Here is a 25,493-nt window from a genome sequence, read left to right on the forward strand (position 1 = left end):
CATTTCTGGGGGTGGGGGGTGGGGGGTGGAGGTGGGGAGAGAGTGATGGAGGAATGAGGCTAAACCTCTTTGGCCCTGCTGTGTCCGGAGGCAGTTGGATAGCTGGGCCTGCCACCCAGGAAAAGGCCTTCAGCGTGTGATGTTGGAGCTGTGGGTGTGGAGAGAGTGTGAACATAGGAACAGAAGCACCTGAGATAGCCCTGAGGACACCACATTTGGGTGACAAAGGGAGGAGAGAGAAGCCTAAAAGGAAGGAACGGTCAGGAACAAGGAGGAAAACCAGGAGTGTTTTCCAGGCCCAGAAAACGAGGCCCAGACGCTGAAGAGAAGTGTCCAGAAGAAAGGGGAAGTTAGATAAAGCCCATCAAATATTATCGGAAGTGGCCACCAGAAGTCGGCGGCCACCTTATCAGGAGCTGGTCAAGGGGGTTGCTGACGGCAGGGAGTTAGAGGAATGGAGATAAGGACATGGACTGAGAGTGTGGACAACTCTCAGAAGCGTCACAGGAAGGGAGAGACGCTGTGTGGCCAGAGGCAGGTATAAGTCAGGGGTGGAGACTCTCCCAAACCTAAGTGACTGGGCAGGAGCCAGGAGAGGGGAAGCCTGAGGATGGTGAGGAGGTGATTGATGAGATGGGATCCCCAGGAGAAAGGGGTGGGGGAGGGATCCAGAGAAGAGGGGGAGGGGGGCAAGGATGTGAGGATGGAGGTAACATGGGGTCGCTGGGGAGGAAACAGCATCCAGTTTATGGACCACTTTATGGACAAGGGGAGAGGGTAACACGGAGGCAGGACTGTCGGCAAAGGCAGGGGCCCCCCCTCCCAGAATAGAGGCGCTTCTACACGGTATAGCATTTTACAGCCTAATTATTCACCCCTCACTCAACCAGCATGTAATGAACATATATACCAGCCGAGCTGGACACTTGAGAACACAAAACGTGGTAAGATGCAACATGGTTCCATAGGCTCTCATTCAAAGGCTCATCCTCCCAGCAGCCCAGAAGGCAGGCATAGACATCCCCATTTGCACCAAGTACAAATAGAAGTTCAGAGAGATTCAGTGACTGGGCAAAGGTCACACAGCCAGGAGGTGGCGATACTCATGTCAGTTCAAGGCCTCCTGACCCCAAACCTTACCCTGGACAACCAAGCTCAGTCTCAGCCTGGTGGCCTTCAGGCTTGGCCACTCTGTTCCCCTCAGCAAGGACAATATAAGCTGAAGGCAAGGAGGTGTTCTCTTTTCCGAGTGCCCTCTATGTGCCCAGTCCTGTCGTGGGCATAGGCGGCAGGGAAGGAGGCATGAATTCCAAACCCTCACCTTGCTATCTGAAGCTGAGGGTGTAGTAGGAGAATGAGATGTCCCAGGAGAGCACCTAAGAAGGGAAAGATGGAGGAGAGGGGGAGGTAAGCCCCCACCCCCACCCCAGGTGCTCCAGGAGCCCAGGGAAGCCTGGCGAGGAAGGGGCCTGAGACTCCTCCCCTGTGGCTGCAGGGCCCACCCCTGGGCGAGGGGCCCTCCTGACTTCAGGGTGCGTCACCATCCCCGCCCAGACCGCCATCTGGACTGAAGCCCGTCCCTGCTGCTGGGGCACTGGCCACTGGGAGGAAAGAGTTACAACCTGGGCCTCTGCAGCTACTTATGCAAACAGCGCAGGAGGCGCCTCACCTGAGTAGGCGGCCTGGCCTGGAAGGAAGGAGCCCCGGGCCCTAGGTTCTCTGTCCTCTGCCAGGAACTGTGAGTGACCCTTCAAATGGGAATGGAGTTGGGACTTTAGGGGGAGCCGTGCCAGGGCAGCTTTCCCACTTTCTTCTCCCCCTGCCGAGCTCCCCACCAGTCTTTCCCTGCACTCATGCTAAAACCCACCTGGCCACTCGCTCTGAGGTGCCCCCGCTATCCTCTCTGGATCCCAGGATTGGCACCCTCTCCCTGGGACAAACTCCAAGGGCAGCCCCCCAGACAGCTATGATTGAGACAAAAGAGCTGGCCTTGGACAGACCCACCTGAATGCTCCTTTGGGGCCAGCCAGGCAGCCTTTAGGAAAGGAGGGCTGGTAAGAGCAGGGAGTTGAGGCCAAGAGGAGGGTCCAGTGAGTCCCCTGGCTGGACTCCCTCCTTCCAACAGCTCTCCGTGCCCTCCCAGCAAGGGCAGCCCACCTGGGTGGCCCAACTGGTTTCTTCACACTTGGCCTGACCTTTCCCTCCCCATGACTCACCTGCAGCCAGCCCCAGGCTGTGACCTACCTGGCTTGTGAAAGAGCTGGTTCTTGGGTAGCCCCCTCCCCTCCTCACCCCCCATTCCTGGCCACCAAGAACCCTCCCCACAACACCGCTCCCAAGCCAGAAAGGAGCAACCTCTTACCCTGCGGGCTGCTGGCCGCCCCTTCATCCCCTGGGCGATCTCCACCAGGCCTCCTTTCACCTCTCAGCCTCTGGTTCCCTTCAGCCCCTGGGCCTCCTGAGATGGGCCCAGGCCGAGCCCACCTGCCTTCCCACTTCCTTCCTGAGCCCCAGCAGCTGGCCTCATTCTAGATCTACAGTATTTTCTCTGCCCTTCCTGGAGCTGTGTCCTGTAGTGGGTGGAGCCGGGCAGTGGGTACTGAGTGTCAGACCTGATGGCTGGCTGGTCAGTGCGAGATCCTGGGCACAGAAAAGTCCATCATCATGACCAGGGTAGCTGATAATCAGAACATGGTCGGGGTTCCACACCAGAGTGTTGGGGAGCAAGGGGACAGTCGATGTTGGTTGGTGTCGAGAGAAGTGGGGCTACCAGGGCTGGGTTCTTGCTAAAATTAGGGAGACTCTGTTTCCAGATTGAGGAAGGATTATGGTGTTGAGGGGATTTCCAGAGCTTCTGCCCAGGCTCTGGGCTCTTGTGGGTGCTGGTCCACTGTAAGGCATGCCAGTGAGTGGGGCAGGGGTCCCTGTCTAGGCCTCCATGTCTTTCCTGGGGGCAGGCCCGACTGGGGCCCACGAGGGGAAGTGAGGTTACAGAGGGGCCTGCTTTCAGATCCTCAGCCATCATCCTTCCTCTTCCACTCAACTGGAGTACTCCTTGCCTTGTCTGAATTTGTAAATTGCTATTCCTCCCTACAAAAATAGCTTAACTCCATTACAAATATTGGCTAATGGGAGCAAGTTTCAGCCTTTCTTTCTTTCTTTCTTTCTTTCTTTCTTTCTTTCTTTCTTTCTTTCTTTCTTTCTTTCCATCCATCCTGCTTTCCTAGGCTTATGTATTGGGGCATTTTATAGACATAGGGCCATCACGATATGCTGACAATTATGCCATAATTTTTCACTTCCTGTATTCATTGATTCAGTACATGGCAGGTACTGTACTGGGTACGGGGAGGCAGTGAAAAATAAAGTGTGGTCCCTACCCTCAGGTGGCTTACTGTCCAGGAGGGGAGATTGGCAAGCAAACCCACAGTTACAATCTGTTGTGGCAAGTACATCTGCAGGTACTGTGGGGTGCGTGTTGGAGGAGCACCCCCCTCCAGGATCTCACTAGCGAAGGAAATCTAGGGTCACCTCCTGGCCAGGAAGGTGATGTCAGAGGTAAATACTGAAGGTTTCTACCATTCAGCCTCCTCCTTGAAACCCTCTGGACCTGGTGCTTTTTCAGTGGCAGACTGTTTTCTCATCAATGGTAATTGCTCTTTCCAAGTTTTCCACTAGTTCGCCAGTTAATTTTGGCTATTTCATATTTTCCTAGGAAAGCACTCATTATTTTTTTTCTAGATTTATGAAATCTCCACTTTAAATTTATTTTTGGATTTCTTCATGAGCAAGTAAATGATTTTTCTGTTTTTCATAGACACGGAAAAGTATATTTTTTAAGGTTCCATATGGATCAAATCAAGTTTATTGATTATATTATTTAAACTTGCATTTTCTTTGTATACTTTTTTTTTTACACGTTTTACTCTGATTCTGTTAGAGGTTTATTAAATCTCCCACTCAAATTTTCTTTATAAAGTTCTTCTTATACTTTCAATAGTTTTTGCTTTTTGTATTTAACTACAACACTATTGGGAATGTACAGATTTTGACCGTTCTGCCGTCACAAATTGTGCCTTGGAATCATTATGTGGTGTCCCTCTTTATCCTGCTTAGTGCTTTTAACCTGAAATTCTCCCTTCCCGTTATTAATATGGCCACCTTTACTTTTGATTTCGTTTCTTTTTATTTTTTGCACTTGCTGATATCTCTTTCTTTTTATTTCCAACCATTATCACTTTTTTTAAAAATGTATTTCTTGTATATATCATATGACTGCATTTTTAAACCCAAGCTGACTCTGTCTCTTAATGGGATAACATTTCGTTGAACAACTGATACACTGTACTTGATTTTATTACATGGTTTAATTTTACATGGATTTACATGGATTTCCCTTCATTCAGTTTGCTATTGATTCTCTTTTTCTCCCACTGTTACTCAGTTATCCTGCCCCGCTCTCCATTTCATTTGTGTTTTCTGCTTTCCCCGGGGGTTCCTAATCAAGCATATTCTGTAGGATGTGCCGAGATGGGGGTTCTTTTTCTCGGTAGTCCCATCTGGGACCCACAGAACCCCGTCAGCATGTAGACTCAGGTCTTTTTTCAGCTTAGAGAAATCCATTTGTTGCATGATTATTGTTTCTTTTGCTTTTATTTGCATGTTTCTCCTGACTGGGTTCTCCTTGTTCCTTTTCTTTTCCCTCCTTATTTCTATTTCTATGTAATTTTTTCTCTGAGGCTTAAGCTATTTCTCCTGCTTGATCTTCCAGGCCATGGATTTGAATCTCAAGAGTGATCAGCCTCTCCTTCAATTCATAGTACAATGATATATTTTAACTTCGAATATAGTCCTTTCTTTTTCTTTTGTGCTTTACTTGACTCTCCTTATGAGTCCTTATTTTTTCTTCAACTTGTCTTTGTATTTTCTAGCCTCTCTATCTTGCTAATAACCTTGAATTTTTAAACTAAGTAATATACTTACATGGTTTTTAAAAGCCAAAGCAATATTTCAAAAGTACTCGTATGTAGTAAAAATTCCCACACACACTCCTGCTTCCATGCCCTGTTCTCCATCCGCTCCAGAGTCACCGCTTTTATTAGCTCCTTCTCTAGTCTTCCGGAGTTTCTTTACACAATTACAAACTAGTATGAATAGACATTTGATTACTTGAGTTTCTGTCTCTCTTACACAAAGGTAGTAGGCAGTACACATGGCCCTACATCCTATTTATTGTTTTGCCTTTTTGGTTTAACAGTGTATCTTGGAGATTTCACATAGAGAGCATCACCTCCTTCCTTATAGCGACATGGTTTTCCATTGTCGGGATATATCACAATTCATTTAACCAGTCCACTGTTGATGGACACTTGGTTTCTTCCCATCTTTTACTAGTGTGAAATGCTGTAAAATACATTATCTTAAGGTACCTTGAAATTGCATTTTCATATATTTAAGAACTGTTTGTTTCTCTTTTTCTGCGATTGGTCTGTTCATATACTCTGCCCATTTTTCTATTGAGTTATCTCTCTATTCCTAATTGATTTTTAGGAGGTTTTTCTATAGTAAGGTAATGGGTCTTTTATAACAAAGAAAGTAGTCCTGTGTCTATGGTCTGAGTTGTATGTAATCCCCCTGCCAAGTTTGGCTTTTGACTTTGCTAATGGTATTTTTCAGCCACACTGGTTTTCTTAAAATACATTTATGTAGTCAGATGTATAAATCACTTGTTTTATGGCTTTTAGATTTTGAGTCTTTGTTACAAAGGCCTTTTTTTAATATAGAATTTTGCTTGTGCTTTCCTCTTTGAGTATTTTATGGCTTCATTCTTTACATCTAAATCTTTAATCCTTTGAGAGGGGGTGTAGCTAAGTGGACAGAGTGAGATGTAGACCCACCTCTAATTACGTTTTTCTGAATGGCCATCCACTTGTCCCATCGCTTCTAACTGACAAGTTCCTCTTCCTACCATTATTTGTGATGGTGACTTTAGCATGTCTTGGTCCCAGTCGTATTGGGGTCTGATAGCAGTGGCTGGTTTGGTTGTTCTGTTTGTACCCTCTCTCCTTCTACTGGGTTGTCAGAGGAGTGGAGTTTATATGTCTTTGCTTACTGGGATTGAGGTCAAGCTGTTGGAGTACCCACTTGGTGAGGGACCCTAGAGGGGAGAAGGAATGGTGGTTTCTATTCGTGGGCCTGTGGAGCTGGGCCAGCCCCTGCTGTCTAAGACACCAGCCAGAATTCTGCCTGCCCCCATCTCCTCAGCTTGAATGGCCGAGAGTGCTTAGCCCACCTGGTTGGCTCTCCATCAGCTCCTAGGAGCAAGGGGTCTAGTAGGAGGGTCACCGGGTCTGGTAAGAGGAGAATGGTAGGCCCAAGCTGCCCCAGGAGTTCCCAGGTTCCAGTCTCTGTCTCGGGCACTCTCACCTGTCCTGTCTCACCTCAGCCAGTCCTGCCCATCCAGCTGCCCCAACCTCTGCTTGGCTTGGGCAGTAGAGGGTAGCCATTGGGAGCAGGACATGTTTAAACTGCCATATTCCCATAATCCCTGGCCCCAGGGCTGCATCTTAAAGGTAGTGAAATTGCTTTGTCTGTGATAGATTGGGGGTAAGGGAGAGCTGGAAGAACCAGTCTGTCTCCAGATAAGAAATAAGGACTACCTCATAGTGTAATGACACCAAGGATGCAGAATGGTAAAAAAAAAAAGTTTGAGGGTTTTTTTCCTTTTTTATTACGAACAGTTTCAAACATACAAAAGAACAAAAGGAATGTTAAAATGAATACAACTATACCTATTGTCTAGATTTAACACTTACTATTTGACATGTTTGCTCTTTTTTTCCCCCCAAGAAATAAATTCCAGACTTCATCATACTTTACCCCTAAAAACATCAGCACGCACCTCTTAAAAATACCTCCATAACCACGGTACCATTATTGCATCTAACAAGATTAACATTCACTCCTTAATATCATCTAAGGCCCAGGCCATAGTCAAATTGCCCCCATTGTCCTAAAATAAGTCTCTCACAGCCAGTTTGTCTGAACCAGAACGCAGTCAAGGATGTGCATTACATTTGGTTGTCTCTTAAATCTCTTGTGACAAGCCCCTCCCTTTCCTTCTGCCCTGACTTGTTAAAGAGACCAGACCAGTTGCCCTGTAGAATGCCTGTCTTAGATTGAAATGTGTGCTTCCTCGTGGCAGTGATCCCATGTTCCTCTAACCCCTGTGTTACCTGGGGATTGGTAGGTCAGGTCGTCCAGGCTCAGCGACAGACGATCCATGGGAAGCAGGAATCCAGGATAACCCTCAGTCTCTGTTTGAGTGACAAAGGGGATGCTGAGGTGGGGAGGGGGAGGGGCATGAAGATGAACTCAGTTTGGAACATGCAGCTTTTCCGTGTACATCCGAGGACGTCCAGGTGGGCAGTTGGATTTCTGAAGCTGGAGATGCAGTTGTGAGCTGTTAACCTAATAAAGGCGGCTGAGCTTTCTCAGGACAGTAGAGTAAGAAACAAATATAAGGAGCACCGAGGAGACGGGCAGAGGAAGAGGCGTGTGGGCCCCAAGAGCTGGGAAGTAGCAGCCAGAGGAAAAGGAGGCCCACCAAGAGGCCACGTCTGAGGCAGCCCGGGAGGGACAGGATGTAAGGACTAAGTACCAGAGAGGAGTCAGGCCAGACAAGGACCCAGTTTGCCATCAGGGAAGTTGTGGGAGACCTAAGCAATGGACTGGGTGTCTGAGTGAGTAGACGGCGAGACAGTGGGCACACACACTCCTTCAAGAAGTTGGCTCTGAAAAGGAGGAAGGGAAAGCTGGGTCCAGGGGCACACTTTCTCTTTGTAAGATGGAGCGGACCTTGAGTTTGTTGAAATGCCAAAGGGGCAAAGGCAGTTAGGTGGAAGGGGTTGGAGATTTGAGGTGAGGCAGCTTCTGAGCGAGTGAGAGACGATAAGGCTCTCCTGAGGTTGGCTGGGATAGGAGGACCCTGCGCCTTCCCTTGGGGGAAGGAGGAGGAATGGTGGGTGCAGGTGCAGATAAGTTTGAGGGGTGGGCAGAAGGTGACCACCACCATCACATTTTCCCACCTTTCGAGGTTGACTCATAACCATGGCTTTTGCTGGCTGGCAGCCTCTTTGACAGGCCATTTCTGACTCCTTCCTGGCCCAGCAGCAGGAGACCTCTCAGGTGTCTGCCAGCCTTACCCAGAGCACAGGGGCTTTGAACTGTGAAGGGGCTCCACCCCATGGCCCACTTGCCCCGGAGGAGCAGGCTAAGCAGGCAGCCCCATGAGGTCACCAAGAGGCTGGGGCAGAGTCCAAAGCTAAGGGCACTCAATGAAAACGCAAAGCCAGAAAAGCAGAAGAGGCCTTTCTCTCTTCCCCACATTCTGGTGGGTGTGGGAACTCAGCGCCCTGCTCAGCCCTTTCTCAGAAACCACTCCTGTGAAGGGGGAGAGAATGACAGCCCATTCTGTGGATAAAGAAACTTAGGCCCAGAGGTTCAAGGGGTTGTCCAGAGAGAAACTGAAACAGAGTCTACACGAGAAGCCAGGTCTCTGGACTCCAGCTCCATTCTTTTGTCCTTTTAATCGGATGAATCTTCTGCCCCAAACCCAGGAGAAGAGACTCACCTCAGGCCATTGTGTTGGAATCTCATAGGATGCGCGTGGGATAAGATTACACTGAGCCATGTGGGCCTTAACACAACATGGATTGCGCAGGCCACAGCGCGGACCAGTGACATCAGACTCTCAAGGAGTGGGGCCAGGCGTGCCTTCCCCGGTATCCTGAGGCTTGAGGCCCGGGACCCTGCAGGTGACCCCCAGCCTCCCCACTGCACATAGGTGGACACGTTGCTCAGGGCTGGCGTGGATACGGAGGGAGTCCCAGACTCTGTCTTGGAGAAGGTGTGCTCAGAGGAGGGACAGACGCCAGAACAGTTCTGTGCCCTTGGCTGAGCTCCCAGAGGCAAAGATCACAATTCATTCCCACTGTCCCTCCACCCAGCTGAGATGGCATGGAGTAGGCTCAGAGTCAGCGAAGGAGACGCTGTCCCCTCCCCAGCCCCCTGAGCCAGTCCCTTGGCTGCAGTCACAGGTTTATGAGCATTTCTTTTGCCTCTGGCCCCAGAGAGCTGATAGGGTTTTCTGGTTGCACCTGCTCTGGTTGCCCTGACACACCTGTAAGGGTTTTGGAGAGAATGGTTAAGGACAGAGGGCTGGAGAGATGGGTGATGTGCAGCTGGCTTGCTCTGTCCCTTCCCCCACTGTGGGCCTCTGGAGGTTTGAGGGTGTGGTTGAGGGAGGAGGACCCCACTGGGGAACAACTATGGTGAACACGTCCTCTTGCTGGAGAGGGGAAGCCCAGACAGGAGGCCTGAGGAGCCAACCTCAGTGACCAAGAGCCGGCCAGAGCTGTGTGGGTTTTACTTGGTCCCTGTGGTCTGGGGTCAGAGCCCACTGGGAGACCCCAGACATGCTGGCCAGGCCTCTTACTGGGGAACAGCAGCAGGTGGGGTCCTGGCTGCCTTTTCTGTGGTCCTAGCCCCCCACACTGTCACTTCTGGTCCCTGCCACATGGAGACCCTGCTCCTCAATTTTACATGCTGGGCAGAACTGAGAGCCTGGATTTTCACACCTGCCATTCTCTCTCCCCTCCTGACCACTGCCCCTCCCTGGTGGCTCAGAGTTTCTGGCTGCTCTGGAATTTACAGCTATTCCTGGGCATGGTTCCATCAATCTTGTTGACCTGCCCTGTGGTGGTGGTGGGGGGGGAGGGGGGCGGTGGTCCTAGCCCTCTGGGTGTGGCAGTGTGGTGTGTCAAGTGTCATGGGGGATTAGTCTGCCTCTGGGGTTCTGGGCTTCTGCGTTGGGGTACAGGGGATGGTAGGGGAGCTTTTAAGGGCAGAGTAGGGCATAGACCCCAGACTTGCTTCAGATGTAGTCTCCCCAGGTGTCTCACACCCCAAATCCATACCATGCCTGGTTTACTGGAGTATTCCTGTTCTGAGCCCATAGTGGGTGGAGGGGAAAAGAACCCTGCGGGACATGGGCGGAGGAGAAAGGGGAGCCAGGTCTGGGGGCAGGAAGATTCGCGAAATGAAGGAATAAGAGATGAGGGGTTTGGGATCCAGGATGGGAGGGTGGGGGTCAGAGCCTGACCGGGGAGCTGAGTGCCCTTGTGAGAGAGCCTTCAGGCTGGTGACTGGGAGGGGAAGGTGCTGCTGGCACTTGGGGCTAGGGAGGAAACACCCCTGAGGGAATTAGAAAAGACAAGTTGGTCCCCAAGGGGTTGGAGGGGGGAGGGCGACAGCTCCACCGAGAACATGCTGTTTCTGCTGCGCATGGTCAGGGTCTAAATACCCCCTGAGAGGGTTAAGGGAAGAGGGGCCAAGAGGAAGCTCTTAGGGTAGAGGGGGGAGCTGGTTCCTGCGCCCCTTCTCTGGGTCCTTGGAGACTAGTGGAGGGACACAGGCATACTTGTTTATGTATGTGGACATGCAGCCAGGGTGGGTGCAGGCCTCTTGGTGACCAAGGCTGAAGGAGGCGGACCCTGATGATCAGGTGGGTAGAGAGATGGTGGGATGGTCAGGATTCCTCCTATTGGCCACGTGGCTGGAGGCATTCAGACACCCAGCCAGCGGTTCCTTCTGAGCCCACATCTGCCCAGACTCCTTCCTCTTTGAGACACCTCTCCCCCCACGCAAGCTTCCTCTTTTCCCATCACACCCTCCCTGGCACTTGAGGGAGTCGATGGCCACTTACTGCCCTGTCTAAGCCAGCTCAGGCCCCAGCACTCAGCTGCCCCCATGCCTGTCCCATCTGTACGGCCTCCCCCTCCCCCACCCATGGCTCCAATGCCATCCTTTGTGGAGCCTGCTCAGTGGCTGTGTCTGGGCCTGGGATTTAGAACTCATTGGTAATCAGAGCACTGAATGGGGGCTGCCAGTTGTGTTTGGACACATAAAAGCACCCCAGATCTGAGGCACCCCCCCCACACACTCTCTCAGGCAGCCTCTGTCTCGGGCAGCACTTCCGCAGCCCTGACAGGAAGTAGACTGAAGGCTCAGCCTCCCGCCATCTCAAGGCAACTTCTTGTTTCCCTGTTGCCCTGTGCCAGCCCTGGGGTTGTGCCCTGGGCTCCACCCCCCAAAGCTTTCCCAGAGTTCTGTCCCAGCAGCTCAGAGGGGACAGGATGGTGGACATGATTGCCAAGCTGACCAGGAGGCAGAGTCGGCACCAGCGGGGACAGGTAGGGGACCCTTGCATCAAGGGCTGAACTTGGGGATAGCAGAGGGGCCTGTGGGGTCAAGAGGCTGCCAGTGGGCCCCCATCCCCTGGCCCTGTCAGGAGCTGGGGAGCTGGGGTTCAGAGCTAGGAGTCTCATGGAGGTTGGGAATCTTCCCTTCTTTCCTCTTCCCGTCTCTGAGGCCTTGCCTGTCTGAGAGGGGCTACAAAGGGATGCTGAGAGGCAGTGACCAGCTTCGGGGAAGAGAGGCAGGCCTGCCACCTGCTTATGGGTGAGAATTGAAAACAAGAGGAGTGCTTGGGGCTGGGAAACTGAGTGTGGTGAGAGCCGGGCCCCTCTTGGCTCTGTTGTCTGGCCTGAGGTCGGGGGACACTTCCTCTTTGCTAGTCGGTGTCCCCTGTGTCTCTATCGTGACTGGGTCTGGGCTCCAAGAGCCCTGGGTATCCTAGTCAGGCCCCTGTTGATGGGCTACATCTGGGTCTTAACTGGGCCTCCAGGAGTTGAGGGTGGGGAGGTAGCAGGCCCCGCTCTAACCTGGACAAGCTCCTCCTTGAGCACCAGAGGGCATGGAGGGCCCCACCTGGCTTCCAGGAGCTGGTCTGATCCCGGCTGAGGCTCTGCCAGGAGAGGAAAGTGCCTCTGTCTTCACACTGTGGGCCTCTTTTGAGAGTTCTAGAGCTTGAAGGGGCCTCGGGGCTGCTGTAGTCCAGCTCCCTCACAGGACTGCCACATCGCTAACCGGGGGTGGTACTTGGCTTGCTCACCTCCAGTGAAGGCCCCTCATGACCTGCTGGGCCAGCCCCAATCCTGAGAATGTGCTTCCTTCTAAGGGGCACTGCCCTTAGTGACAAGCCCCACAGTGACAGACTTGTCACACTGGAGGCCTAAACTGCTACCCCCCCAGATCTCTTCTGTACCTGCTGGAGGTGTTCCTTGTGCAAGGTCCCCATCAGACCGACCAGCTTGGGACTCCCTGTGGACTCAGAGCCAAGGCCAGCAGCCTGGCCAGGTGGGAATCCCCACGCCAGAGAGCCTGGCTCCTTCCTTGGCTGGTCCACCACCCATGCGCCCTTCCAGCCCCTGTCCCAGGGATGGGCAAGGCCACTGCTTCAGTGGGTCCAGCTGGGGTACATGGGAGGTGTGTCTGGTCATCCAGCTTCCTCTACTGCCTCCGTCATGTCCCCCCAAAGAGTCTCCTATTCCTGTGCTTGAACCCTTGTTCACAGGAAGTTCTTGCTCAAAGCGAATCCCGGTCTTCCGTAGTGTCAGGTGTATTTGTTTGTTTGTTGCTGAAGTCGGGCATGGAATTGACTTGTGTACTCAAGTAGTAAGTGCTTTTGGTGGATCTTCTGTGTGCTACAGGGCATTGGACCACTTGCTGGGGGTGGGGGAAGAGAGCAACTGAGGTCAATTACATCATCCTGGGTCTTACTCTTAAAGCACTCCTGCTTTGGGGGTTGCAGAGAAGGAAGGCGGATGGGTGGACAACCAACTGACCACCAAGGCAGAATGCCATCAGGCCCTAACAGACCAGAGTGCCAGCGGGTTAGCCTTCTCTCTGGAGGGAGAAGTCCTCCCCCAGGTGAGGCCTGTGAGCTGAGCACCAGTAGGGGAGTAGGATTTGCTAGGCAGGGAACGAGAGGAGAGCAGGGTGTTCCAGGCTGAGGGCATGGCTGGAGCAAAGGCACGGAGGTAGGAAGATACCTTTGTGTTTGGGGGAGGGTCGGCAGGCTGGTGTGGTTGGGAGGGCTGTAGTGGGTGGAGAGAAAGGAGAAGTGGGCTGGAGAGTTTGTCTCAGCCATACAGGAGCTTATGGAGTAAGGGACAGGAGTGAGGAACTGATGGGCTGGTGTACCCACCTCTTCCTTCCCCCTAACATGCCTGGGACCTGCCACCCTGTGTAAAACGGCCACAACCCCTTCTCCGGCAGCGTTTTTGTTTTCTTGTTAGCAGCAATCAACATTGACACCTTATGCCTTTCACTCATGGCCCTGCTTGCTCCCCCTCCCCCCCACCATTTGCACACGTGTGCAGGCTACCAGGGCAGGGATTCCTGTCCATTTCCTCACTGCTGCACACGCCCAGTGCCTAGAGCAGTGCCTGGTGCAAAGCTGGCGAATCTTTGTTAAACAAATGATGTTTTTATAGGTGCCTCCCTACGGCTCAGGGAGAGGCCATCTTGAGCAGGACATGCTTCCCCTCTTGAGGAGTTTACAGCTTAATGAAGGTGTCACAACAACAGAAAAACTTCTATATTTTAAAAAAAGGTTTATTGTACAAAATGTTGAGGCTGCAGAAAAGTTTCAAGAAAAAAACCTAAACTAAACAAATCTAATCCCTGTAATTATCCTGCCCAGTGATTACTTCTGTTGGCATTTTGGAAGGTTTCTAAAAACACAAAATTGGGATTATGCTAAATTTACCATCTTGAAATGTGCTTTTCCCTGATAGCATTATGTGTTCTTAGAAACCACTATTAATCTTCTCATGCTATTCTGCTGCCTGGGGTTTGATAGTGTGGTTAGCAGTCCTTCTGGCTGGCTGAGGGTGTTAGGTTGTGGTGGGCACCCAGGAGAAATCTCAGGAAAGGTCTTGAACCTGACACCTGAGCTGAGTCCTAAAGGACTAGGAGTCAGCCAGGTGGGGAAGGGGTGGGGATGAGAGTGGACAGTCTGTGAATGAGCTGAGGCATGTAGGAGACACAGAAGAGGGGATGGGGGCCTCCTGCAAACTCCCTGCTACAGGAGCTTAAAGTTCAAGGCCAGGGGGAAGGAGTGGCAGGAAATAAGGTGGAAATCAGGCAGGTGATGGGGCCTCTCATGCCCTGTTAAAGGCTTAGACTTTGCCCTGCAGGCAGCAAGGAGCCCTGAGGGTGTTAAGCACCACCAGGCTCATATTCTGCATGACTAAACCCTCCAGCCCACCTCACTTTCCTCTGGAGGGAAAAAGGGTGCTCTCTTTTCTTTGCCCCTCCCATCTGGCTCTCCTTTGTCCTTCCTGTCTGGAGTTGATGCTGAGGCCTGCAAACCTCACATCCAGGAAGTTCCAGCCCCAAATCCTAATGAAGTACTGATTCCAGACCCAGAGCTTTCCCAGCCAGGAAGGAATAAGGGGTGGGAGCTCTCGGTGGTGGCTGGAGAATGCAGCAGGGCCCTGCCCCCATGTGACCCAAATAGGGGCAGAGAAAGGCCATTTCTCTGTTCCTGCCCAACCTTTGATTCACCCCTGTAAGTGCACAGCTGGGAGAACTAGGTTATCGCTATTTTATTACTAATAAATAATTCATGTAATTGCCCCCACGCATCTGGGGCATTTCGTACTTTACAACGCATTTTCAAGAACATTTCCTCATTCTCTCTGCACTACAATTTCCCAGCAGGGCAGATATTTTGCAGCCAGGGGAACTGAGGCAGGGAGGTATGGCGACTTGCTGAAGGGTCGCCCAAGTGGCGAGTGGCATCGGAGCTGACCTTCCTCCTCGCACAGGTGGACGACACCCCGGAGCCCGTGTATGCGAACATCGAGAGGCAGCCTCCGGGCACTTCACCTGGCGCCGCCGCCGCTGCGGACCCCTGCCTCAGCCAGGTGTGGGAGACGCACACGGATGCGGACACCGGAAGGCCCTACTACTACAACCCAGACACGGGCGTGACAACCTGGGAGTCACCCTTCGAGGCTGCCGAGGGCGCTGCCAGCCCGACCACCTCCCGGGCCTCAGTGGGCAGCCGCGAGAGCCTCGAGACTGAGTGGGGCCAGTACTGGGATGAGGAGAGCCGCAGGGTGTTCTTCTACAACCCGCTGACGGGCGACAAAGTCTGGGAGGACGAGCCCGAGGACGAGCCGGAGGACGAAGACGAGGACGAGGACGAGATGGAGATTCAACCGGGCCTGAGCCTCGGCAGCCCCAGGGACCAAAGGGTGAGGGTGAGGGGCGGGGCCACGTCTGAAGGGGCGGGGCCTGGGCAGGGGTGGGTGAGGCTGGCTCTGAGGACCTCTGATCCAGTCTCCTACTCCCTACGTCCCCGGGACTGCCGGTGAGGGGTCTGGCCTGATCCGAAAGAGCGGGCCAGGGTCAGGACTGGGTCTGAGAACGCCTGACTCCGTCTTCTGCTCCCTGCAGCCCCCCACCCCCGAGACGGACTACCCAGAGTCGCTGACCAGTTACCCCGAGGAAGACTATTCTCCTGCCGGCTCCTTCAGTGAGCCCGGGCCCGCCTCTCCCTTGGCCACGCCCCCCGGCTGGTCTTGCCATGTGGACCCCGACGGGCAGACGCTCTACACCAACCAATTTACCCTAGAGCAGGTAGGCGAGGCTTGCAGATGGGCCCAGACAGCCTCGGGGACACGCCTCCAACCCTTCCTTTCTCACAAGTAGCTCCCCTTAACACTGAACTGCAGCTCCTGCGCAGGCTCCCAGCCAGTCCAAGACACGGGGTCACCTGCACCAAACTCCATGGGGCTGTGTTGGGCTCTGGTTAGAGGGAACCTTTTCCTCCTCTCTCATGAGGGGGACTGGGAGCCCTGACCTTTCCTCTCCCCACAGTGGGTGAAGCTGGAGGATGAACATGGGAAGCCCTACTTCTACAACCCAGATGATTACTCAGTTCGGTGGGAGCTGCCCCAGGTAACCAACTGGGGAAGGGAGAGTCCTGGGGAGTGAGGAGGTGATTATACTTGATAGTGTCTTTCTCCCCAGGTCCCAGTTCCTGCCCCTCGAAACATCCGCAAATCCAGCCAGGACAGTGAGACCCCAGCCCAGGCCAGCCCCCCTGAGGAGAAAGTAAGGAAAGGGGCACATAGGTCCTGGCAGGACCCCACAGAAGAAATAGGGGAGTTCTGGAGGTCCTGGGGGTTGGGATTGGGTCAGGCATGTCTCTCCCATAAGGCCCAGCACTAGCCTGGGCTGAATGAACCTGGGACAGGGTCATCCCAGGCAGATTGGGAGCTGGGAGGAATTCTCTCCCGCTGCTGCTGCTGCAGCTTTAGGAGTAGGCATCTCACCACCAGCAGCCGCAAAGAGGGTTCAGGGGAGACTCAGGCCCAGCCTGTGGGGAGTTGCTGGGTGAGGGGGAGGCCAGCATCTGCCCACCGTGGCTCACTCACTCCCTTAACTGCTTTCTCTTTCCCCTTCTCTCTTTAAGATCAAGACCCTGGACAAGGCAGGCGTGCTCCATCGCACCAAGACAGCGGACAAGGGAAAGCGGCTCCGGTGAGAGCCTGTCTGCACCCAGAGCAGGGCAGGGTGGGCCTTAATGACAATGTTCACTGAGTACTTCCCCCATTCCAGGCTCTAGGTAATCCTCACAGTGACTTTATAAGAGGTTCTGTGAGGACACTGAGGCACGGAGAGACATATGGAGTCCCCCCTCACAGCTGGGTGCCCCAGCTATGTTAAGCTCTGTGCTCTGCTCTTGGGGGTGGGAGGGGAGCCTCAGCCCAGGGCCGGATCCAAGCCTCACCACCCTGCACTTGCACCCCCACCTAGGAAGAAGCACTGGAGTGCCTCCTGGACAGTGCTGGAGGGAGGCGTCCTGACATTCTTTAAGGACTCGAAGACCTCAGCTGCAGGCGGTCTGGTGAGGTCCAGGCCCCTGGGACCGGGACCACCCCATCTGCTCCTGACTCCTAAGGGTCTTGACATGATCTATTGGGTTGTTGGAAAAGTCATGACATATTTTTTCTGTGGTTTTCGTTGCAAAAATGCGTCATGACTTTTCCGACAACCCAATAGCTTGTCAAAGGCCAGGTCTGAGACAGTGGAACATAAGTAGCAAGGGAGCTGGGCCTTTGCCAGGGGGTGACAACAGCAGGTTCACCCCAGGACAAGCACTTGCAGCCACCCTGGGCATGGGGAGCAGTCCTTAAGGGCAGTCAGCTCCAGCCTGGTGGGCAGACAGCTGGGGACTAGGCACCCGGCTCGCAGGGATGGAAGCTGAACGCCTTTCTCCTCTCCTCTCCTGGGTGGGCAGGTAGCAAAGGACCAGCCAGCCTGCAGACTCTGTGGTTAAGAAGTAACAGGATCTCTGGGTTCCAGGAACCCCTGGGCCCCCTCCCCGCATCCTGTCACTAGAGTAGAGGGAGCCTGGTGGATTGGAGCTACAGTGCTGTGGCAGGCCTGTCTGAGCTGAGGGCTCCCTCACCCTTCCTCCCTCTCACAGAGGCAGCCTTCTAAACTCTCTACTCCTGAGTACACGGTGGAGCTGAAGGGGGCCTCTCTCGCCTGGGCCCCCAAAGACAAATCCAGCAGAAAGAATGTGCTAGAGGTGAGTTGTGGGGGTGTGGAGAAGAGGGGCTTACTGATGGCTTGGAACCCAAACTAGGCAAGCCTCAAGAAAGAGGACCTGGGAAGAGTTGAGGCTGGAATTCTCAGGGCTCCAAGCCAAAGTTGCTGCCACCTCGGGGATCTGTCCACAGGATTTCTGGTATCATGGATTCTGCATTTTCTTCTTCCGGAGCATAGTTCACCACTCCTTGGACCTGGAGGGTGGTGAGGAGTAGGGGTTGCCAGGTGACCCCTGCTGCAGGATGACACTCTGTCATGCCTAGAAGGGCAGCCCTCAGCCCAGCTGCTCTGGTCTGAGACAGACAGGAGACTTCCCGCCCCTGGCTACTTACTCTGACAGGCTGGGAAACCTGCTCTGGCTGGTCAGAGCCCAGCTTCCGACTGGACTGGGTCCCCAGTGAATAAATCAGGGCAGCAGACACTTTTCTTAGGCACCCCCAGCAGAAAAAGAGGGGCCAGGTGGGGCCCAGGCAAGGACTCACGCAGCGCCACACCCTTCCCTGTCCTCACGTTGTCTTGTTTTTAAGCTGCTTTCACCCTCACCTCAGTCCCAAAAAGTTTTGAGGTAGCTCACGACAAAAACACATATGGTGCGTTGATAAAATCCACTGAAAGGCCAGGACCAGGCAAACAGGTTAGAGAAGGGGGTCAAAGTGGAAAGGGATTAAGGGCAGATGAAGTACCGGCACGTCAGTTGTTACTGAAAAAAAGTAGTTCCAGGTTTCCTCCGGGTAGGCAAAGTGAAAAGAGAGGGCCAGGGCTCTTATTGTTCCCAGATTTTGAGGGAAATCAAAGCTTTTTCCTACTACTTAGCTCTTGAAGAAATTTTTCGTATGCAGCTCCATTCTAGTTTAGGAAGGGACTTTTGGGTCTGCTTCAGATAACATATGAAAGCCAAAAGCACAGTGGTACATCTCAGCACAGAAAAAGTAATTCTGCAAGGAGCTTGAGGGTGTAGTTTTATGATAGTTCACCAGACTTCATTCAGTTCTGGAACCAGAGTAGCCACAGAACAGGGCTGGAGAACTGGTTTCATCTCATGAGCTACCCTGAGCCGTGGGTCTGGAGCCTTCTCTGGGCTTAGCAGTATAGAGTGCTGTGATCAACTAGCAATGTCTGCCACGGGGGTGAAATGGAAAAGGGACATCACTTCTGCTAGGCATAGTCCTTCTATGACCTACTCCTCTATAAAGTGTCACCTCTCTGACTGGGCTTTTAATGAAACTTTCAGAGTAAACACTTCTGAGTTATCTTTTCTGCCAAGGACTAGAAGGCAGATGGTACTTTTGGAAGCTACTCAAGCTGATGGGAAGACTGGAAGTCCTGGATGGAAGTCGAGGAGCCCCCTGCTTCCCGGCTGGCAGTGGCAGTCTTCCCTCAAATCAGGGGTGGCATATAGGCAACTCTAGGATTTTTCCCAAGAGACAGCCCCCAATTCTATGTCATGGCCAGGTTAGTTGGGCCCGGCAAAATGTCACAGCAGCTCTTCGTAGTCACCCAGGAGCCAGAGAAAACTTCAGTTACAGTCCTCTGAAAACAGCTGGTTTGGGACAGCTCAGCTCACCTGTGCATGCGACAGGATGAGTGTTTGTGAAATATATTGCTATGTAACTAACTATACAGCTTTGCCTTCTGTATGAAATTTTCAAATATGAACAAATTATGTTTTGAGAGGGCTTCCAAAAATAATGGTTGTTTTAGAAGCGTCGTTTGGCCATTTTCTGGGATAACAGCCCGGGCTCTGTCACCTTGGAGTGGGGCTGTGCTGTCTGCCTGCTGAAGGTTCTCTAGTCTTTGTGGGAATGAGGGTGGGGTGGAACGTGCCGTTTTTCTACTTTTTTAAATTTTTCAAAGCAGTTTAAATAGCATTCAAGTCTTACCTTTAAAAGGTGGGAAGTTAAAAGACAGCCCTCTCTGATCCGGAAGTTGCACCCTATTGTCTGAGACAGTGTCTACTCACTCTGATCCTCACTGGAACCTAGGGCCAGGGTTGATGTGAGTTGCGACAACCAAACTTTCACATTAATCTTGAACACGTAGTTCTCAGAGACAGAGGCTGATGCGAGATCTAGCCAAGCTGCTGACCACCTCACCCTGTTCCCTGGAGATTTTTAGGAAATAAGGACATTCAACAGCAGTCATTTTGAAGAACGGCCTGGGCTATTGATATCCGCTTGCTCCTCAATAGTATAAATAGTGGCTTTGGAAGCCTGGACTTTGGGCTCCTTAAGGAAGAATATGGAAGAAAATAGACTTATAGGGCAGTGCTTCCTCCAGCTCACAGACCTCTCCAAATCATGTGTGCATGTCCTCGAAGTGAACAAGAGTAAGTGGGTTGGTACCCTCCAGCCTGCTAGTCAGAAAGAGCTTTGAGTAGTCAGAAAGTCTTCCCCTCAAGTTTTCATTTATGCTGCTTGATGGAATGAGTTCTAAGAGGATGTGTTGCCCAGGCTGGAGGGTGGGAGAGGATGGGACTTGTGGCTGCAAAAGGGAGACAACTCTCCTAGGTCTCCAGTGTGTCTCTGGAGAGGGAGACACTGTTTTCTCCGGGCTCAGCCATCATCTGCTTTCAGAGCCTTTCTTCCAGTATTTTCTTCACTGTTAATTCTAGTGACAAGGGGCCTCCACGGGGAGTTTCTTTCATTGACTTTTTTGCTAGCCAGTGCTCTGGGAGAGAGGCTTGCCATGTTCTGTGGCTCATGGGGGGGGGGGGGCAGGATGGGCAGGGGAAAATGTACCAGACAATTGAGCCTTGCAGATCCTTTACTCAGATCCTTTCTCCATCACTCACTAGCTTTGCGTCCACAAGGAAATTGCTTAGTTGCTGAGCCCCAATTTGCTTATCTGTAACACAGAGAGGCTGCCACCTACTGCTTTTAATGAGGTAGAATACCTTGGCCTGGGGTGAGACCCTTGCTCCATTAAGCTCTGAGTTCCTGGGGACAGGGATATAGACCCAGGGAACCAGAGATGACTGAGTGCTTGTGTCCTTCCAGCTGCGGAGCCGAGATGGCTCAGAGTACCTGATCCAGCACGACTCGGAGGCCATCATCAGCACCTGGCACAAGGCCATTGCCCAGGGCATCCAGGAGCTGGTAGGCAGAGCCTGGGGCCTCCAGGGCTGTTGGGAAGAGAATGGTGGGCCATTATGCAGAGCAGCTATGCCCAGTGTGGGTGGGGCCCTCCACTCAGACACTGGGAGTTCCATGGCACCAGTGGGTAGTACCCTGTCCTACAGATGCAGTCACCCTTTATGGCTGGATGGCAAAGGGGCTGTTGAAGAAATAGCCTTTCTTAAGTATGTGAATCTAGCCTCTGAGGTTGACCCTGAAGGACTATCCAGGTAGCAGTGGAGGCACATCCTCCATTTCAAGGCAAGCAGGAGGAAAAGAAAATATCTGAGAAACAGCCTCAGGCTAGAATGACAGGCTGAAACTAGGAGATAAAATTTAAAAGGATTGAATTCAAGAGCCGACCATTTTTTTAAGGTTCAAAATATTAATTGCATAAGTAGATATAGGATAGGCCCCCTCAGACAGCTATTCACCTGGAAACAACATGGGGCTTTTTGGCCCTTCATTTCCTAGGAGCTGGGTACAGCGTTTGGCTGTATTACTAGAAGTAGGAATCCAGATTCAGGGAGGTGATACTGGTGCAGTTGTTGGCAGTGCTCAGGTCCCAGCTGGAACTGCAAGCTCAGAACTGGGAGTCACATACTGAGGAATCTGACCTAATGGAGTGTGTTCGAAGTTGCTGAGGGAAAATATGGGAGGAGGGGTCAGGAACTGGGAGATGGGTAGGGTAGAGCAAGATGACCTTCTCCAACACCTGAGCGGCTCCATGCAGCTAGGTTCCCTGGTGGACATGAGGGGAGTTAACCTGGGTAAGGGAAGGGTGAGCCCTTTTTGGGGTGGGTGTGGGGGGTTGGTTACCGCCTGCTAGGAGGGCACTTTGGGTCCCTCACCCTACCTCAGAAGGACCTCCAGTTGGTCCCAGGCTCTGCCTTTCTGAGGCTGTGCGATTCCAGTCCACAGACCTGCCCCCGGAGGAGGAAAGCGAGAGCGGCAGCGTGGACTTTGGGTCCAGTGAGCGTCTGGGAAGCTGGCGGGAGGATGAGGCGCGGTCCGGAGCAGGTGTGCACAGGGATGAGGGTGGAGCGTGGAGGGCCTCTTTTCCCGGGTGTGAGGACCCGACTGGGGCCTGCCGAGCCACCCCGGCGCCACCGACTGACTCGCTTCGCATTCGCTGTGGCAGCCGCGCACGCCCTGAGCGCCGGGGGCCAGGAGAGCGACTTGAGCAAGGTCAGGCAAAAGCTCCGCAAGTTCCTGCTGAGGCGGCCCACGCTGCAGTCACTGCGGGAGAAGGGCTACATCAAAGGTACTGGAGGGAGCTGGAGAGCCGGGCGCCGGTGGCTCAGGGGCAGGCGGCACTGACGAGCCTTTCCCCCAGACCAGGTGTTCGGCTGCGCGCTGGCCGCGCTGTGTGAACGCGAGAGGAGCCCGGTGCCGCGCTTCGTGCAGCAGTGCATCCGCGCGGTCGAAGCCCGCGGTACGTACGCGGCGGGCTGGGTGGGCACTCCGTGCGCCTGACCGCCTCCTTCCAGGACCCCATGATGGAGATCCCTGGGTGAACGCAGGGTGGAGGGGGAAAGACCGGGAATTCCTGAGTGGGAATCATAGACAGGGCGTTAGCCCCATTCCGCCAAACCCGGGGTCAGCGCCTCCCTCTCTCCAGGGCTAGACATCGACGGGCTGTACCGCATCAGTGGAAACCTGGCAACCATCCAGAAGTTGCGCTATAAGGTGGACCATGGTGAGCCTGTCCCCATTCCCTGCCCCAGCGCCTGAAGGCACGAAAGGGTGCTGACCTCATCTTCCTCCCGCTCTCCGCTCTTGCTGCAGACGAGCGCCTCGACCTGGACGACGGGCGCTGGGAGGACGTCCACGTTATCACCGGTGCCCTGAAGCTCTTCTTTCGAGAGCTGCCTGAGCCCCTCTTCCCCTTCTCCCACTTCCGCCAGTTCATCGCGGCCGTCAGTGAGTGACGGGGGAGGTGGGGGATGGGGTAGGGGCGCAGCTGACCTGCCTGGAGCATCGCCTTGGCAGGACCCCACATACACTGGGAGTCAGCCCCCTCTGTTCCCCGCGCCTGGCCGACCCTCTCTCTCCCTCTGATCCTTCCCTTCCCCAGAGCTGCAGGACCAGGCTCAGCGCAGCCGCTGTGTGCGGGACCTGGTGCGAACGCTGCCCTCCCCCAACCACGACACCATGCGGTTGCTCTTCCAGCACCTGTGCCGGTGAGTGGGCGAGCCACGGGAACAAGGAGGTGGACCCTCGCGGGACCCCCCCAGTCTCCTCTAGCTCTGGGCCCTAATGCCACCCTACCCTACCCCCGCTGCAGGGTGATCGAGCACGGCGAACAGAACCGCATGTCGGTTCAGAGCGTGGCCATAGTGTTCGGGCCCACGCTGCTGCGGCCTGAGACGGAGGAAACCAGCATGCCCATGACCATGGTGTTCCAGAACCAGGTGGTGGAGCTCATCCTGCAGCAGTGCCCAGACATCTTCCCTCCACACTGACCCTTGCTGCTGGTGCTGCAGACCTGAGACTGGGGGCGGCGACTGTGGTCCTGCCATAGAAGCTGGCGGCCCCGTGGCTGGACTCTCTTTCTGAGACCCTTTGCTTCCCACCTGTCCACAGGCCGCTGCGAATTCTGCACCCCTCGGTTCTGAGGGTATGATGACTCCTAGTGGGCAGTTCACAAAATGTGATTTTTTTTTCCCCCCTTGCCTGTCTTGTTTTGGGGTAATTGGGTTCTGTTCTTTATTACAGTGTCACCTGTGCATGTGCAAGAATGTGGGGTGCAGGGGTTGAGGGTTGTTTTCCAGGATGGCCCATGTCCCATACTGGGAAGAGGAATTTGGGTGAGGGGCTTCCTGGCTTCTTCAGGCCTGCGCCCGGTTGAGGCCTTCCCGGACACCCGGTGGGGCCCCTGGCACTGAACCTGTCATGAAGTAGCAACTGACAACTTCTCTGCTGCTGAAATAGGACTGACCTGGGCCTCCAGCGTGGGCAGCTGAACCTGCCTCCTCTCAGGCCTCAGGGATGAAACTCCCGCCCACCCCTCTCACTGGCTGGTTGTGGACCATTTTCATCTGCTTTCCTGTTTAGGGTTCTGCGCCTCTGCCCTCCCTGACCCACTTGTGTTCTGTGGAATGGCTTTTCCCATACCTGACATGTGCCATCTCCACACACAATCCTATTTTACAGATGAGAAAAAGGGCTTGCAGAGGCAAAGTGACTTGTTCAGGGTCCAGTGGGTGATCTGACTCCCCAGTTCAGGCTCCTCTTACACCAGGGCTCCGCCTACTGGGAGGTGAAATGGAGTATTTCAGCTATCCCCCCCAACTACAGAATGGGCTTGTGGGTGAAGCAAAAGAAACTAAGCTGGGTGGGTTCTCTCTGGGCTTAGGCAAAAAGAGAACCTGCCCAGCTGTTCCCTGCGGGGGAGGGGAAATAGCACTCATGGGAGCCCCCAGCCTCTCTCAGCATTCTGGCTGTCAAGTTTGCCTACCTAGTGCCCACCTTGCCATGTAGAGCTGGGAAGGCATGCAGGGTGAAGATGGGGGAAGAAGAACATAACCTCAGTAACGGAAGTATGGGCCCTGGGGTCAGCAGCCCCCCTTCCCTCATACACAAACCACCTCAGTTTATGGATCTCAACCCCCCTGCCCCCACCCACCCGTTCGTTTACTAAACAAGCAATAATAGCTAATATTTATTGACATTTGAACCAATCCAAGCATTTTACTTGGATTATCTTGTTTGTTTCTCACAGCCAATATTTATTACCTGCTCTTCTGTGCCAGGCACTGTGCTCTGGGGCAGGGGTATTGCACATGCCTCCCTGGTGGAACTTATGGTCCAGTGAGTGGGTCAGGCTGACCCAAGCCCACCCCTAATGCCAGCAGCGCTGGGGCAAGAGTACAAATGGAGGCCTCATACATTGAAATACTGTAAAGTTATACATCAAGCTAACAACTGTTCAATAAAGTATGTTCTATTCTCCTACTCTGACAAATACACTTTCATACTGACCTGGAGGGCCGGGTTTGAATGTAAACATTTTTTATTCTTCCAATTTCTGTGCCCAGATATGGTGGCATGAAAGAGCTTCCCACCTGCAGAACCATCCTGCCCCAAGAAGAGTTCCAGATGCACACATGTGGACACTCCAGTCCACGAGTGCAAAATGCCATACCCGCTGCAACCTGCTGCCCCCTGGTCCACCCTTGAGGGAATAAACCTGGGGCCATTCGGGCAGGGAATTCTGGGGTGCCACATAGCAGGAGCATAGTTTAAAGGGAAGGACCTGCACTCTAAGGGAGCCCCACAGATTCCTCATCCTGTGAGAAGCCACAGAGAAGGTAGAAAGTAAGAGGACCCATGGCTCAGCAGGGACCCCCGCATCCAGGTCTAATAGCAGAACTGGACATATAATAAGGTGTTTAACCTGATTACTTGGTGCTCTGAAGCAGGGTTCTCTGAAGGTGTGTCACTGGGGTATAACTGTCCCCCATGGGCCCCAGATACCTCTGCAGAAGTCACATTTGAGCCCAGCACTAGAGAATGAAGACAAGTCAACAAGGCGAGGAATTACGGGAAGAGTGTCTAGTTAGAGGGAACAGCATACACAAAGGCTCTGAGGCAGGAAGGCTTGTGAGAACAAAATCTAAGACCATCGTGATGGGAGCCTGGAAATCCAGTGGGCATGGGTGTAAGGTGATGCTGGAGAGGCTGGTAGGGGACAGAGTGTGCAGGGCCTTGTGGGCCACAATGAATGGGGTCCTGTGGCCCCCACTGGTCATCAGGACAACTGGCAGGAAGATCCCTGGGCAGGGAGGTCTTGGGGAGTGTCAGCTCAGTGTTAGGACATTCACACTTACCTCAGAGACTCGTGTG

General features: G+C 53.4%; 1 protein-coding gene across 9 annotated transcripts in view; it reads left to right on the forward strand.

The window, feature by feature from the left end:
• The window catches only part of ARHGAP27 (Rho GTPase activating protein 27), a 40,082-nt gene extending 15,480 nt beyond the window's left edge, over positions 1–24,602 (forward strand). For 7 of the 9 annotated variants that reach the window (XM_019665658.1, XM_019665655.1, XM_019665657.1 and 4 more), the window contains 15 exons: positions 14,736–15,167; positions 15,370–15,552; positions 15,793–15,873; positions 15,946–16,029; positions 16,391–16,458; positions 16,735–16,825; positions 17,408–17,512; positions 20,529–20,627; positions 21,560–21,665; positions 21,787–21,909; positions 21,982–22,080; positions 22,267–22,344; positions 22,434–22,568; positions 22,723–22,828; positions 22,933–24,602. In XM_019665658.1, the coding sequence (XP_019521203.1) occupies positions 14,736–15,167; positions 15,370–15,552; positions 15,793–15,873; positions 15,946–16,029; positions 16,391–16,458; positions 16,735–16,825; positions 17,408–17,512; positions 20,529–20,627; positions 21,560–21,665; positions 21,787–21,909; positions 21,982–22,080; positions 22,267–22,344; positions 22,434–22,568; positions 22,723–22,828; positions 22,933–23,110 (1,968 nt within the window). In that variant the 3' untranslated portion in view covers positions 23,111–24,602. Of the gene's footprint in view, positions 1–10,343; positions 11,253–12,160; positions 12,259–14,735; positions 15,168–15,369; positions 15,553–15,792; positions 15,874–15,945; positions 16,030–16,390; positions 16,459–16,734; positions 16,826–17,407; positions 17,513–20,528; positions 20,628–21,559; positions 21,666–21,786; positions 21,910–21,981; positions 22,081–22,266; positions 22,345–22,433; positions 22,569–22,722; positions 22,829–22,932 lie in introns of those variants that run through there. The other 2 variants (XM_019665662.1, XM_019665663.1) reach the window with 2 other exon arrangements.
• The last annotated feature ends 891 nt before the right edge of the window (positions 24,603–25,493 follow it).

The sequence above is a fragment of the Hipposideros armiger genome, unplaced genomic scaffold, assembly GCF_001890085.2.
Source record: "Hipposideros armiger isolate ML-2016 unplaced genomic scaffold, ASM189008v1 scaffold_447, whole genome shotgun sequence".
Taxonomy (NCBI): Eukaryota; Metazoa; Chordata; class Mammalia; order Chiroptera; family Hipposideridae; genus Hipposideros; species Hipposideros armiger.